This window comes from Thamnophis elegans, chromosome 6 (assembly GCF_009769535.1).
Source record: "Thamnophis elegans isolate rThaEle1 chromosome 6, rThaEle1.pri, whole genome shotgun sequence".
In the NCBI taxonomy this organism is placed as follows: Eukaryota; Metazoa; Chordata; class Lepidosauria; order Squamata; family Colubridae; genus Thamnophis; species Thamnophis elegans.
In genome coordinates this window covers 71,373,354-71,387,429 of record NC_045546.1, presented here as the reverse complement: position 1 = coordinate 71,387,429, position 14,076 = coordinate 71,373,354, and the positions used below count along the sequence as shown (strand labels likewise).

General features: G+C 40.2%; 1 protein-coding gene across 1 annotated transcript in view; it reads right to left on the bottom strand.

Annotated features, from left to right (window-relative positions):
• SORCS2 (sortilin related VPS10 domain containing receptor 2) overlaps positions 1–14,076 on the bottom strand; it is a 104,916-nt gene that overhangs the window by 55,708 nt on the left and 35,132 nt on the right. Inside the window, exons 4-5 of the mRNA XM_032219192.1 lie at positions 10,110–10,274; positions 9,251–9,324 (exon numbers count right to left, since the gene is read on the bottom strand). Of these exons, the coding sequence (XP_032075083.1) occupies positions 9,251–9,324; positions 10,110–10,274 (239 nt within the window). The remainder of the gene's footprint in view (positions 1–9,250; positions 9,325–10,109; positions 10,275–14,076) is intronic.

The following is a 14,076-nucleotide window of genomic DNA, read 5'->3' as shown; positions in this document are numbered from 1 at the left end:
CGGAGCTGGACAAATTAGTCTCCCAGGCCGTTTTGCAGCTAGTTGATCACACCTCTGGCGAAACCCCTATTGTCACACCAGTTAAGGTGGATGGTTTAGTCCATATTTGTGGGGATTTGAATAAAGCCTTACAGGCCCATCCTTACCCTGTCCCTGTGGTGCAGCATGTATTGCACTCGTTGGGACAGGGAAAGGTCTTCGCTAAGCTCGATTTGGCGCAAGCTTACCAAGAGCTGCCGGTTGACGACACCACTGCGGCTGCACAGACTATTGTTAGTCACTGCGGGGCATTTAAATGTAAGTGCCTCCAGTTTGGAGTCTGTGGTCTCGGGTTTGTTCCAGAGTCTCATGGAGCAGTTGCTCCGTGGGATCAAAAGCGTCGTCCCGTATTTTGACAACGTTCTTGTTGCAGTGTCAGACAGCGTTGAGCTCGCCCACAAATTGCACCAGGTTTTTCTACGATTCCGAGAGGCTGGTCTGAAGCTTAAAAAATCAAAGTGTTGCCTTGGATTGCCATCGGCCTTGGTTGGTTTCTCCTTGGTTTCTTGATTGATAGCCGGGTCATACATCTGACCCCTTCCAAGGTCGACGTTAGTCTGGCGGCTCCCGTTCCCACCTCTAAAGCTGATTTGCAGGCATTTCTAGGGTTGCTTAATTTCTATTCTGTATTTTTTCCCCATAAGGCCACTGTAGCAGAACCCTTGCACTGACTACTGGATAGCTCGGCCTCGTGGGTCTGGACGGACCGCGAATCTCAAGCATTCGCAGCAGTCAAGAATTTGCTGACCTCTTCTGCCGTATTGGTGCAATACAGCAAACGGCTTCCCTTAGTATTGGCCTGCGATGCTTTGCCATTTGGGGTGGGTGTTGAGCCATGTTTTGCCCACCAGCCTTGAGGCTCCCATTGCATTTTATTCCCGCACCTTATTGAGGGCAGAGCGGAATTATAGCCAACTCGATAAGGAGGCCTTGGCTGCCGTTGCAGGAATTAAACAATTCCATTACTATCTTTATGGTTGGCCATTTCATCTGGTGACCTACCATAAGCCCTTATCGGATCTGCTGGCGGGTGATTGCCCTAACACACCAGTTCTGTCCCCGCGCATGCTGCTATGGATGGAATTTTTGGCATCCTACAACTATTCCCTGTTTTATAGGCTGGGCAAGGCCATCGGGTATGTGGATGCCCTTAGCCATTGCCCTTTACCCATCTTGGTTTCAGACCCTGCTCCTGTTTCCACTGTTTTTCTAGTGGACGACGGCGATCTACCCCTTTCCGCTGTCGACATTGCCTGTTATTCTAGGAAGGATGCTCTGTTGCCCAAGGTGCTGGAGTGGGTCCAGTGGGGGTGGCCTCAGGGCCGGTGGTGCCGGACTTTTCCCCTTTCCTCCTCCGCCGCATGGAGGTCTCTGAGCTCCAAGGGTGTTTGTTATGGGGGACCAGGATTGTAGTGCCGGCGAAACTGCAGGCTATCATCCCTGCCCGCCTCCACAATGGTTATCCAGGCATAGTGCGGATGAAGGCACTTGGCCGCGCCTATGTCTGGTGGCCTAATATGGATGCTGACATTACGTCCTGGGTTCAGCGATGCCGTCCGTGCCAACAAATCCGGCCGGGTCCCCCCGTTGTTCCGGTTCATGGCTGGGAGACACCACGGAGCCCATGGTCTAGGCTCCATCTTGATTTTGCACGGCTGTTAGAGGGACATACGTATCTCTTCCTGGTGGTGGATGCATTGTCTAAATGGATAGACGTCTGCCCCATGACATCCATCACCTCAAATGCTACCATGAAGGTGCTGGGCAAGCTATTTGCAATGCATGGGCTGCCGGATACTATTGTATCCGACAATGGTCCACAGTTTACATCTGCTACCTTTCAGATGTACTTAGCCTCCCTGGGGATTCGACAAGTTTTTGTGGCTCCTTATCATCCGGCAGGGAACGGTTTGGCAGAGCAAGTGGTGCGCTCGGTTAAGGACACATTATGTCGCCTTGGCCCTGTTAGCTGGCACACTCGCCTTGCCATGTTCTTGCTAACGCAACATACCACCCTGTGCCAGAGCACGGGCAAGAGCCCAGCTGAGATTTACAGGAGAAAAGAAATACAGAACATCTATAGAGATGAGCACTATATAAAGCAACTAATTCTACTGCTTGGCAAGTCAAACATGACATGAAGAAAAAGGTAGACCACTTTGAAATACGGTAGTTATGCAGAAACTGTTCTTTAGGTAAAAGGTGCCAAAGCCTTTTTAAAGTCCAGAACTACAAGATAACATTCAGAAGCTGCTCAGTCAGGTGCCTTCCTTAGTGAATGAAAAAGAGGGAGAGGTGGTGCAGTACAATCAGACATGCAAGATTCTGTTATTATTGCCAAACTCAATAAATGATGTTCCTGTGGAGTCTATTTCATATCTTGTCTACTGAGTAGAGCTGATATATGACTAATAAAAATGCTGTCTTCCATGAAATTAAATGAATAAGATTAGTAAATCTAAATTGAGAAAGTTTCAGCATTGACATGGAGAACCTGAGAGGCACAGCAGACATGTTAAAATCATAATTAAACATTTCATCCGTGGCCTAGAAAGGAGGACAAAATAAGCCCCCCAAAGATCCAAATGAAAACATATGATCTGGATCAGAATTCCAGATGAATTTTTCTATGCTATGTTAATATTGCAGAATCACGAGAATTCCCAGCAGGACAAGAAGATCTTAAACATGCTTGATATAAGGCTTAAAAGGCCCCACTCAGCTTCTGAGATAAGTACAATCTGTACAGCATCTACTTGCTCCCAAAGTGTTGTTCATAAACAGTATAAAAGAATACATTGAGCTACTTTAAGAAAGCCTACTGTACAGGCTTCTCCAGAGAACAAAAAACAAAGATTATGTTCTATGTGAAGAAAGATCTGCTACAACAATGCTGACATTCAGAAAATGGGATCTTTAAGATCATAAGATGGAGCCAAAAGGAAGGAAGGATGGTGACCTAGGACCTGGAACCCTTCATGTATAAGAAAAATTATAAGAAGAATAAATCATGCAAAATGAAGTCAGCAAAGTAGAAATATTCTAGAACAACTGACAAGCCATGAGGAAGAATGTCTTACTGCTGTGGCAATCCACCACTTACAGAAGAAGCTCAGTGACCGTTGTCCCTAGGCTTGCATGGCATGCCAGCGGATTAGGCTTCTGTTAAGTATCTACAATTTTTAGATTCTGAATACGGGTAGTCCTCGACATGCTCATAATTCTGCACATTCATAGTTTTATTAATTTATAATATGACATACAAAAAAAATACAAAAGCAAATATTAGGGAAATTAGATGCCCACAATTGAGCCCAAAATTTCTTTTTTTTTAATAGAATTTTTTAAATTTTTTAATTTAAAACAAATACAGCATCCTTCTTTACATGCTATAGAAAGTGTATCAGTTGGTTACAAAAAGACTTTCGTGCATCTCTTCCACAGTCAACAAACATAATTTATATTAACTTAAGTATTTTAACTCAAATATTTATACACGTCACCATCATTATATCTCCATTTTCATTTGACTATAATTGTTTAAGTGTCCTTCATTATAAAATTTAATGCTATGATACAAGATTGAATGCATGAAGGGGATTTAAGGAGGTGCTGGAAAGTTTTTGGGATTATCTAAAGAAACAGATTGATTAACTATCGAATACAAAAAAATTGTGAACATTGAATTTCTTTTGGGGAGTGACTTTAGGCTTGAATATATTATTTTTGGACTACTGGACAAGAGCGGGACTTATTAAAACAAGATGAGATGCTCCATCAGGAGGAAATGAGTGGAACTTGGGAAGAAATGGCATCAATGTTTCAAAGCATCAAGAACATTCTGATAAGAAACCACATGGAGATTAAGAACTTAATGCATGGCATGGATAAAAACTGGGAAATATTATTCAAAGGACAATGAGTGATCAAGACCCCCAGGAAAAGGAGGAGTCAATTGAAAGAGCAGATGAAAAAGCAGAACAGGTTAAGCAGCAAACAAAAGATGACAAAAAGGAGACAATAAACCAAGGGGAAAACATTTTAAGAGATTTAAAAAGGTAACCGGAGACACAGGAAGTAATTTTTGAAAGGGAGATAGGGGCATGGGTAGATATTTTTGAAGCTAGACAATGGAAAAGGGTAGAGATGGGAGAAATGTTTAAAATGAATAGCCAGGATGTAGATGCAGATAAGGATAAGGATCCAAAAGAGGAATATAGTATGCAAGTTAAAAAATGAACTATTAAAGCGGGCAAGAGATGATGGATAGAAAGGATTTGTTTTTAAATATAATGGTGGCATGATTAAAGGTTAGACTAGAGATAGAAATAAGAGGGGGAATATTAGTATACACATTTTTTAATAAAAGTTTTTTTTATTTTAAATTTTCAAAACAAACACAACGCAAAGAATCCTCCTCTTTTACATACCGTAGAAAGTGTATCAGTTGGTTACAAAAAGCTTTTGTGCGTCTCTTCCACTGTTGCCACAAAATTTGTATTAACTCAAGTATTTTAAATCAGATATTTTTATACATATCACCATCATCATACCTCCATTTTCATTTGACTATAATTGTTTAAATTGTTCATCATAAAATGTACCAAGATTTAAAACCTGACCACATACTGGCATTTCATTTTTATTTCTAATATCCTCCAATAACACTATATCCTTATGGCCTATTCTGACTAAACATCAATAATATTTAGTAACAAAAATTTCTAATCCTCCTTTCCAAATCACTGTTTACAATTTACATCCAATTTCCTTATGTTGTACCCATACATATATATACATTGTTATCATTATCCCTCCTTCATTTAACTCTCTCCATTATCATAGCATTTCCCCCCTAATAATCAAAACTTAGCTAAATTCAACTTAGTTCTTTTTTATTAACCTTTATATATAACCAAATAATTTCTAATCTTCCTTTCATAGGTACCATTCAATATTCATATTCAATTACTACTTGTCATACCAATACATATGTATACATTATTATCATTATTAATTGTTTATTTAGGCATATCTATTGTCACTAAATTTCACTAAATTTAACTAGTTTTAGTTTATACACTTTCATCTATCAACCTGTATCTTTCCAGTAGCAAAACAATCTCATGTCTTCTGCCATTTGTGGTATCAGTCCTCTAATCATCTCCTTAATCAAATTTGCATGGACTCCTCTTTGCAACTCATTGCTTATTGAATCTCTCATGTAATTTTGATGCCCTTCTTGTGTTTCCTTGATCAGTTTATCTTTAATTGTCAGTGGTGTTATCAATGATGTTGCTAATAAAATTTCTCTCTTTAAATCCATAAATTCTTTTGTTTTTCTTCTTCTGTATCTTGCCATCTGGGGTAGAGTTCCCCTCCATTTAATTCCTCTTTCCGTATTCCACTCTTTCCATTTCCAGACACAAACCAATCACCATAGATATCAGTGGGTTTGATTTCTTTGTGGTCATTTTTCTCTTCGGTTTTTAGGACTCTAACCTCCACTTTTTCCACTTGATAAACATCTCCAACTTCTTCATCATATTTTACTGTTAGATGCTCTAGATTTTCCAACTTCTTCTCCGTCCTCTCAAATGTGTTTGATAATTTCTGAATTTCAAACATTATCTTTTGCAAACTTAAAGCTTCTTTCTGCTGTTGAAGTTGTGCCATAATTTCCAACTGACAAATACTGCTGCTCTGGCTTGAAGGATTTTTACAAGGTTAAACATAAATTCACAGTAAAATCTTCTTTTCACTTTCTCTGGTTAGAGATATAGTTCAAAAGGACACCTTTGTAAACAATTTGTCCTTTGGTTCTTATCACTCTCTATAAACAAACTGTGAGACTTTGAATTGCCAAGCCAGACTGTTCAGTGAGGAAAGTGAAAGTGCTTTGTTCCCAATACACAAGCCTCTAGCCTCTGAGCAGCAGCACTAACTTTCCATCTGTTGTTAGAATTCTCTTTGTTTCCTTCTTTTCTTTTTTTATATTCCAAGTTAAAAAACTAAAAATCAAATTCTTGAGTAAAATAGAGGAGAAAAAGAGGAAAACACACGTAGTAATGAGGAAGGAGAATTTTAGTCCATAGGTTGAAAACATAATAATTTTAAAAAGATAGAAGAAGAAAACTTAATCCATTCGTTTTAAAAGGCTTGCATAAATTCCATCCATAAAAATACCATTTAAGAGCAAGATAACACACTGACCAAAACCACTCAAAGCTTAATTCCGCTGCTTATTTCTTCTGTTCTCAGATTTAAATTAATTTTAAGTTTTTTGTAGGCAGGCTCTTTTAAAATGGTAAAAATTCCTCACCAGCTGTAAACACTTTCTCTTTCCATTTCCTTCCATTCGGAGCTGTCCCAACTTCATCAGTCTAGGGGCTGTGCTTTTATCGCCAGCTAGAAGAACTTCTCCTGGGTCGATCAGGGACTTTGTGGTGTCCCTGAGATCAGCAGGACATATTCTTCCCATTCGCCGTCTCTGTGGGACAGTTTAGGTCCGATTGGACTACCCAGTGATACAAGTTTCAGCAGCAATCTCAGAGCATTGAGATTGCATGTCTCTCTCATAGCGATGTTGGCTCCTCCTTAGTATACACATTTTTATACAATAAGATAAAAGTAATAATAAGAGGAAAGATTAGAAATTGAATGATGGTATTATTATGTATGTTTAAACAATATTGTGATTGGCATTGGAATAGCATATTGAAATATTGAACAATTAAATAATGGAAGTCTATAATTTAATACAAAAATGTGTATTAACACTAGAACTACATAAGCCTGAGGAATGAACAAATATGATTAATAGCATTATTTGTATTTGTACTAAAATGTATGATACCCATGTGTCACAATGTTCACGCATTGATATGGATATATTGTAAAATAAAATAAAAAACTTGGGGAGAGGGGAAAGGATAGGCTGTGGGAACAATAATTATAGTAACAACATACCTTCCTCACAACTCAAGGACAGGAGGAATTTTCACAGACAAGAGGAAGGGCCTATACAGGCTCTCCATATAGACAAACATGCAACTCACTGTATTGCATGCATCTATATTTAAAAATAACTTTTTTCGTTTATAAATATATTACTTTTGTTTCTTTTCAGTAGGTGGAAAAGTAACTTTTACCCACATTTGGTCTTTTCCTAGAAAGAACCCCTGAAACATGCAGTTTGTCTAGAGAAGTTTTATTTTCCCCCCAATGAAAGGGTATGAGGTATGATAAAACTGCTGTATTCTCACTGCCATTGCTACAGTATTTTTAAAAGCCTCTATGGGAAGAAAGGAAAAACGACAAATTCCTACATTCCTTTCAGTGAAAATAATCCTCTGTAATACTGACTGACGGTCTGCTTCGGGACTTTGTAGATGATAACAGTTTTTCAGTGTTGGTGAATTGTTAACTTTCAGCTTAGCTAACTGTATACTATACTAGTTGGGCCTATTGGAAATTGTAGTGCAGCAACATCAAGAAGGGCACAGACCCCCAGATGTAATTTATATTATTAAAATAAAGGTTCTGACCAACCAAAGCAGTGACATGCGGTGAGGTTTATAGCTGGTGAGGCACTGATACAGGATTTTCAAATTTTTTTAGACTTGTGGATTTCAACTCCCAGAATTCCACAGCCAGGCATGCTCAGTTCTGATTTAAAGCGGCGGCATTTTTCCCCCTTGCAAAATAAATTTTCCTTCATTCTTTTTCTTCTCCCTCCCCCTTCCTCCCTCTCTTCCTCCCTCCCCCCTCTCTCAAACAGACACACGCACACAGAAAAGTTGGATCCCTCTCTCACTCACTCTCTCTCAAACAAACAGAAACACAGAAGTTGGATTGAATATATTTTCCAATGGCTTGAAAGCAGCTCCTCTGCCATACCCCCCCTTCCCCTGCTGCCTTCCTATCCGAGCCTTTGATTGCAGGTGGAGCCACGTTGCCTTTTCAAACTTGTAATCAGTGAAGCTGGGCTTATATACTTTTATCCAGTTGTGTGTGTGTGTGCCCGTGTGCATGTGCATGTGTTTGAAAAGGAAATATGGCTCTGCATGCAATCAAACTTTTTGAATTCTTTCCCCCTCCCTACACACGGACCTTTTCCAGCTGTTTCAGAGAGGATTTCAACTCTGCTCTTGCCTGCTATCATGAAAAGAAAAAAAATGTAAAAGGAGAAAGGCAAGAGCTGAGGTCAGACTGAGCTAGTTGCTCCCAGAGAACTCTAAAAAGCCTCTAAAAATGCCCTCTACAGGAGGCGAGAGAACCACGTGCCTCCTTTGCATAAGAAATTTTTCACCTTTTAACCCTTGCTTAACTCTGCTCAAGTGATCATAAAGATAGAGTAAAGGAGGCATATGGTTCTCTCGCCTCCTCCTGCAGTTAAGCACTAAGCAGAGCCATCCACTGTGACTCTGGCAGCAACTACCTCAGCCTTTTTCCTTTTACATTTGCTTTTCTTTTTCATGATGACAGTGGTGAGGCCCTGCCTCCCCTGACTGCACGTCCCTGAACCAAAGATATCAAAACACATGTTCATTAAGGCATCAGTATTAATCATTCTGTTGAGAAAAGTTCTGAAAAACTGCAGGATTCAGTTGCAGAGATGATTTAATCATTTAAGCACAAATTAGAATATAACATTTACTTGAACCACCAGCTACAAAAACATCTTTAGGTAAGTAAGAACTGATAGAAATACAGCCCAGTCGGAATTCCTGATTTACCTCATGATGCAGTTTGGCAGATCAGAAGGTTAAATAGCTTTGGTGAGTTCAATGTCTTACGCAAGAGTATTTGATTTAATAATTGGCAAATGAATAACCAACAAATTTTTGGCAGAAAAATGTTCACTGCCAGAAGAGGGACCTTCTAAAATTTGGTCTTATTTTACCCAGGGCAAGCACTTTGAAGCAATGAACATTCTAGAATTGGATATTGTAGGAAATCTTTCAGTAAAACATAAATAATAAAAATTAAGTATAAATTACTTAAGTAAAGCAGAAAAATGGAATATATTTTCCATATCATGATAACTAAATCTATTAAACTTTCTCACTTGTTATTAATACTAATGAAAAGTTGTAGATATTATGTAATACAGCATAGTTGAGTAGAATACCCTCAAAGATTGAAAAAGATCACTTTTCTCCATAATTCTTTTTTATGTAATTCTGAACAGCAAGAATATGCCTCTTACCAGTAAATATGATCTTTTGACACATGATCTTGTATGTGAGTCCATTTTATTCCCAAATCAAGAGATGCATAAAGCTTAAAATGAAAAAGAAGGAGAAAACATATTATTATTTCCTCTAAGAGCACAAGGTAAAAAGCACAGGATTCTTCCAACTTTTCCCTTCAACAAGTTATGAAGTAGAGTGGAGAGAAGTGAATGGTTCAAACTTACCCAGTGAATTTTCATAACTGACAATGGACTTGATTTTGTCAAACATCTTAGTCATTACCCCACTTGGCTCTTTCATATTTTAAGGTGTTTAAAACATATTTAAAACTTTACATAGTCTTATCCTTAACATTTTTTGCCAAGGAATAAAGCATATACAAATTAGTACTGAAAGTTGAATTAATACCAGAGAGCCAAAAGTGTAAAATAGCTTATGTATTTGTTACAGTTTTTTTTAATGCAGATTCATTTCAATATTAAGCAAACATGATTGAGAATGAGCCCAGTATTTGGATTCCTATAAATGATCACAGTGCACAGCAACTGGTTCATATGCACCAATCAATCACTCGGTAACTGCAGGACCAACTAATGACATACTACTACAACTAAATCATTGTTGTTAAATGTTAAGTTTAATGCCGTTTATAATACGCTTTAATTCTATATGTGATTATTCATCTGTAACTGTTGGAAATGATATGCATGCAGATGTTATATGAAGTGTTTTGGAAAGGTTTCCTATATTGGTTATATTACAGTATTTTATGTAGTAAAATACTTTGATATTTCATACTGTTCCTCCAAGCTGTCCAGAACACATTTCAGATATATCAAAAGCAAAGCCACACAACACTTTTTAGTTATTTACCTGTCCCTCCTTGGTGTAAGCAAGCACCTTGTCTTCCTGCTTTGGATGAAATATCAGTGTTTCCACAAAAAAATTAATGGGCTGCTTTTGAAAAGTAGCACCTTCATCTGTACTAATAAAAAGATTCTGGTCCAGGTCATTGTGGGAAGAACTTACAAGAATTATCTATAAAAGAAAAAACAACAAAGCAAACAAATCAGCCAAATTCTAATACGATCCGCACATATTTTTATTTAATTAAAAATGAAAAAGGAACTAAATAAGCGATGCCTTAGGATCAATTGATTCCAAATAGATTAAAAGAGGTATTCTGCCAAGTATTCTGATAATCTCCTAAATTCTCACTGCTTATCTAAAGACCCCAAAAAATTGAAGCTTAGCAAAACTGCAGGAGATTTTCTAGCTAATCCCTAGAGGTTTTCACATAACTACAACTCTCACATTTTGTAAAAAGAAGCAACAAGTTTTATCACACAAACTAAGGCATGCTCTTCTGCACTTCTAGTAAATGGGACTGCAGTCTAATAATAATCTGAGTTTTGGTCTACTTTGTATCAGAATCAGCAACGAAGTCTTGGGAGGAGGAAGCAACTTACAAAAGTATCATGAAACTGGAAACTGGAAAAATATATCCATTCAACTTACCTTTCTAATACAGTCATGTATGCTAGGAAAATGAATATAACAAAACTCTATTATTTGTTATAAGCCTTGTAGAAGACTTGTGTGATGATGAGGAACCAAAGGGACCTTGAAAGGCAAAGAATTAACTGATCCAAGATCCAACATCAACCAAAGAAGAAAAGGAGCATGTTATTACAGAACCAGCAGCCCCGGATTCTACTCTAGATTTCACAATAAAAGCTTGAAGGTGTGACTATGATGGGCACCCATAGAGGAGACAAGCTGTGGCCAATGTCAAACACAAATTGTGATGCAACTTTTGCCAAGTTCATACTTGTATTATGATGCTGGACCCAAATTTGTAAAGGATAGAACTTGCATTGTGACATCATGGAGGAGGCTGCTACACTGTGCTGTGGGCTTTCCGAAACTCCCTACGGGCTTGATCTTCCTAAAGGGTAAGGCTTTTAGCAATCTCAAATCCACTTTTCTCTACCCCTCCCATGGCAGGGCAGGACTAAACATCTCTCTCCGCACTTTATTCCCCCCCCCTTCCCTCTGACCGGCGGCAACGCAGAGCCGCTTTGCCCAAGGAGAAGCAGTTGGCTCACTTCTTCTCTTCAGTAAGGAAAGACGTGCGCTGGCTGATGAAGTGGTTCAACTGGGACAGTCCCATTGGGCAAGGAAGGGTGGGGATCCCTTCCATTTGGATTAACGGTTCCTCGTGGCGGTGCCTGAGCGGCAAAAAGGAAGCCAAAAGAAAATGACCCAGTAAGGCTGCTTTTTTGAACAACTGGACTAGTTCACAGTCCTCTTCACAACCCCACTTCCTTAGTCTCAGGGCAAAAGCAGGTCCCAGGCTCCAGGGAGACTTCCGACCCGGCACTCCCATATTCTGAAGTTTCCTTTCCATTCCACACTTCTTCCACTAGCCAAGATCCCGATGATGTCAATAGCTTTTTCCAGACAGAAAATGGAGATCTAGTGTCCTGAAATAAGCCTCTGTGGAGAACAGATCGGTCCTCTTCCCTTTCTCCACCCCCACCCCTTATCCGCCCGAATCTGTCATGCAGCAAAGAGATATGGTCGCTGGGCGCAATAGCAATAGGCACTGCATGAGAGATCTGGGCAGACTGGAGGAGTGGAGGAAGGGAAAAGGGCCGATCTGCTCTCCACAAAGGTTTTTCTCAGGATGTTAGATTGGGAATGGGGTGGTGGAGGACATTCACCATGTGACAGGTGGGAGTTCCTTTTTAGCCGCAGCTCGGGGTGCCGGTGGGAAATGTGTGTGGACCATCCTTCAAGAGAAATGGGTTGCATGGGGTGGGGTTTCCAGAGGCTAAAAATAGATGTATTCGGTGTATAAGATGCACCAACATTCCACCCTCTTTTAGGGGGGGAAAGGTGCGTCTTATATTCCAAAAAATACAGTAAGCTAGCATAGTGTTGTGGTCGGCTGGCAGCCTGTGGAGATGGTGAGGAGGTTGGGGAGGAACATAGGCCAGTCCTGGAGTCTGGGGAAGGCTCGGACAAGGGGTCTGAGTTGGAGGCAGACAGGGGGCCAGGGCCATCTGGGAGTTATGTGCTGCCTCCAGATCCGGACATCAGCAAGGCAGAGGAACAGGCTCCCCCTGTTCCCAGTGCGCGCATGCGCAGAGCTGCCAGAAGGCAAGAACAATTGAGACAGAAGGGATGATTCAGGAGTAAGGCTTGGAGGTGATTGGCCCTTCCCATAGAACATAAAGGAAGAGCAAAGGCATGTGAGTCTTTGCAGGAAGCAACTTGCTTCAAGCTGGTCAGTTTACCTTCTGAAGCTCTTTTTGCCCTCCCCAGGTTCCTATAAAGCCTCTGGGGGTGTTTTTGAGTGTTACAGCCAGTTCCTCCTCCCCCCTCATCCTGAGCCAGGATCAGGTGAACTTTCCTCCTCCCTTCCTCCCTCCTCCCTCCCTCCCTCCCACCTGCTTGTACAGTCCAGTGCCTCCACTTGCATTTTTTCCTATCTGGGATTTGAATCGAGGCTACTTACATATTAAGTAGATGTATTAGCCTCTAAGACACAGGCTATCCTTGCCTTGTTGGCTGTATCAGGGGAGAGATTTTTATCAGGGCAACCTGATCTACCCAAATATGGAACGGAGCATACTGCTTCCGCTTTTGCCTTTCATCCCCAATCCATAAATTTAACACAAAAAATAGTTTTTCACAAAAGCGACTGTTTGGGAAGGCTCCTGGATTAGGACTGAAAGGCAAAAGCGGAAACAGTGTGCTCCATCCCATATTAGGGTAGAGCAGGTTGCCCTGATAAAAAACACATAGGGTCTCATCTATGTAACACCTGGAATTTTTCTGCTGCGATTACCTTACCCCAAATTGGCAAGTCCAAACCTTTTTTTAATTTAGCACTGTTGAGTCAGTTTTGACTTCTGGCAATTACCTGAACTAGTCCCTACAATTTTCTTAGCAAGATTTCAAAAGTGGCTTGTCATTGTCTCCTTCCTAGGACTGAGAGAGTGTGATTGGCCCAAGTCATTCAACTGGCCTCATGCCTAAGATAGGACTAGAATGTATAGTTTTTTCTGTTTCTAGCCTAGTGTTTTAACCACCACACAGAAGTGCATCTCTAGTTCAAACTTGACCCGGTCAAACATGAAGGTATCTAAGATTGGTTTCTTTAAAAAGCTTATGAACCACTGCCTCCTTCAACTCCTAGTGAAGGTTGCATTAATGGCTGAGTGCAAATCTCAGGAGAGCCCCTCCAGTCAATACCAGCCAAGATGGACTGCCATCTAGTTACTAGGCTCTGTAATCTACTGGGCTGTGGCTGTGGTTGATATTGGGAAGCGAAGAAAAGCAGTCCTGAAATAATCCTCATTACCTGCTGAGAGGGCTGAAGCACTGTAAGAGATAGGCTGAGGAAATAGCATTTTTATATCCACATGTTTTCCTCCCATCCCAACACTCTTGCTGCACCCCAGACCCTAAAGAAAAGCTAATTTACAGAGAGAAAAAGTCCAGAACAACCAGGGTAGAAACAAAGGACTTTAAAATGTCAAGGGAGCGAAAGGGTTCTCTAAATGAATGTTTCCGTAAGACACTTCAGGGGGTGTTTGGCTTAGAGTGGCTGCCTGTTCCTGTTACTTGGCAGTTCCTAAATGGCTTCCCCCACCACTTTTTTTAATCTGCAGAATGACTTTCAAATGTCTTGTGCTTGCTTCCCAATCACAAAGAATTTTCTGGAATGTGATACATAACATCTCTTTTTATCTGTGGGAAAAGAGAGCAAGGTGAGCGAAAGAGGGAAGTTTGTGGAATGGCTAATTAAATCTCTTTCTGTATGGAAGCC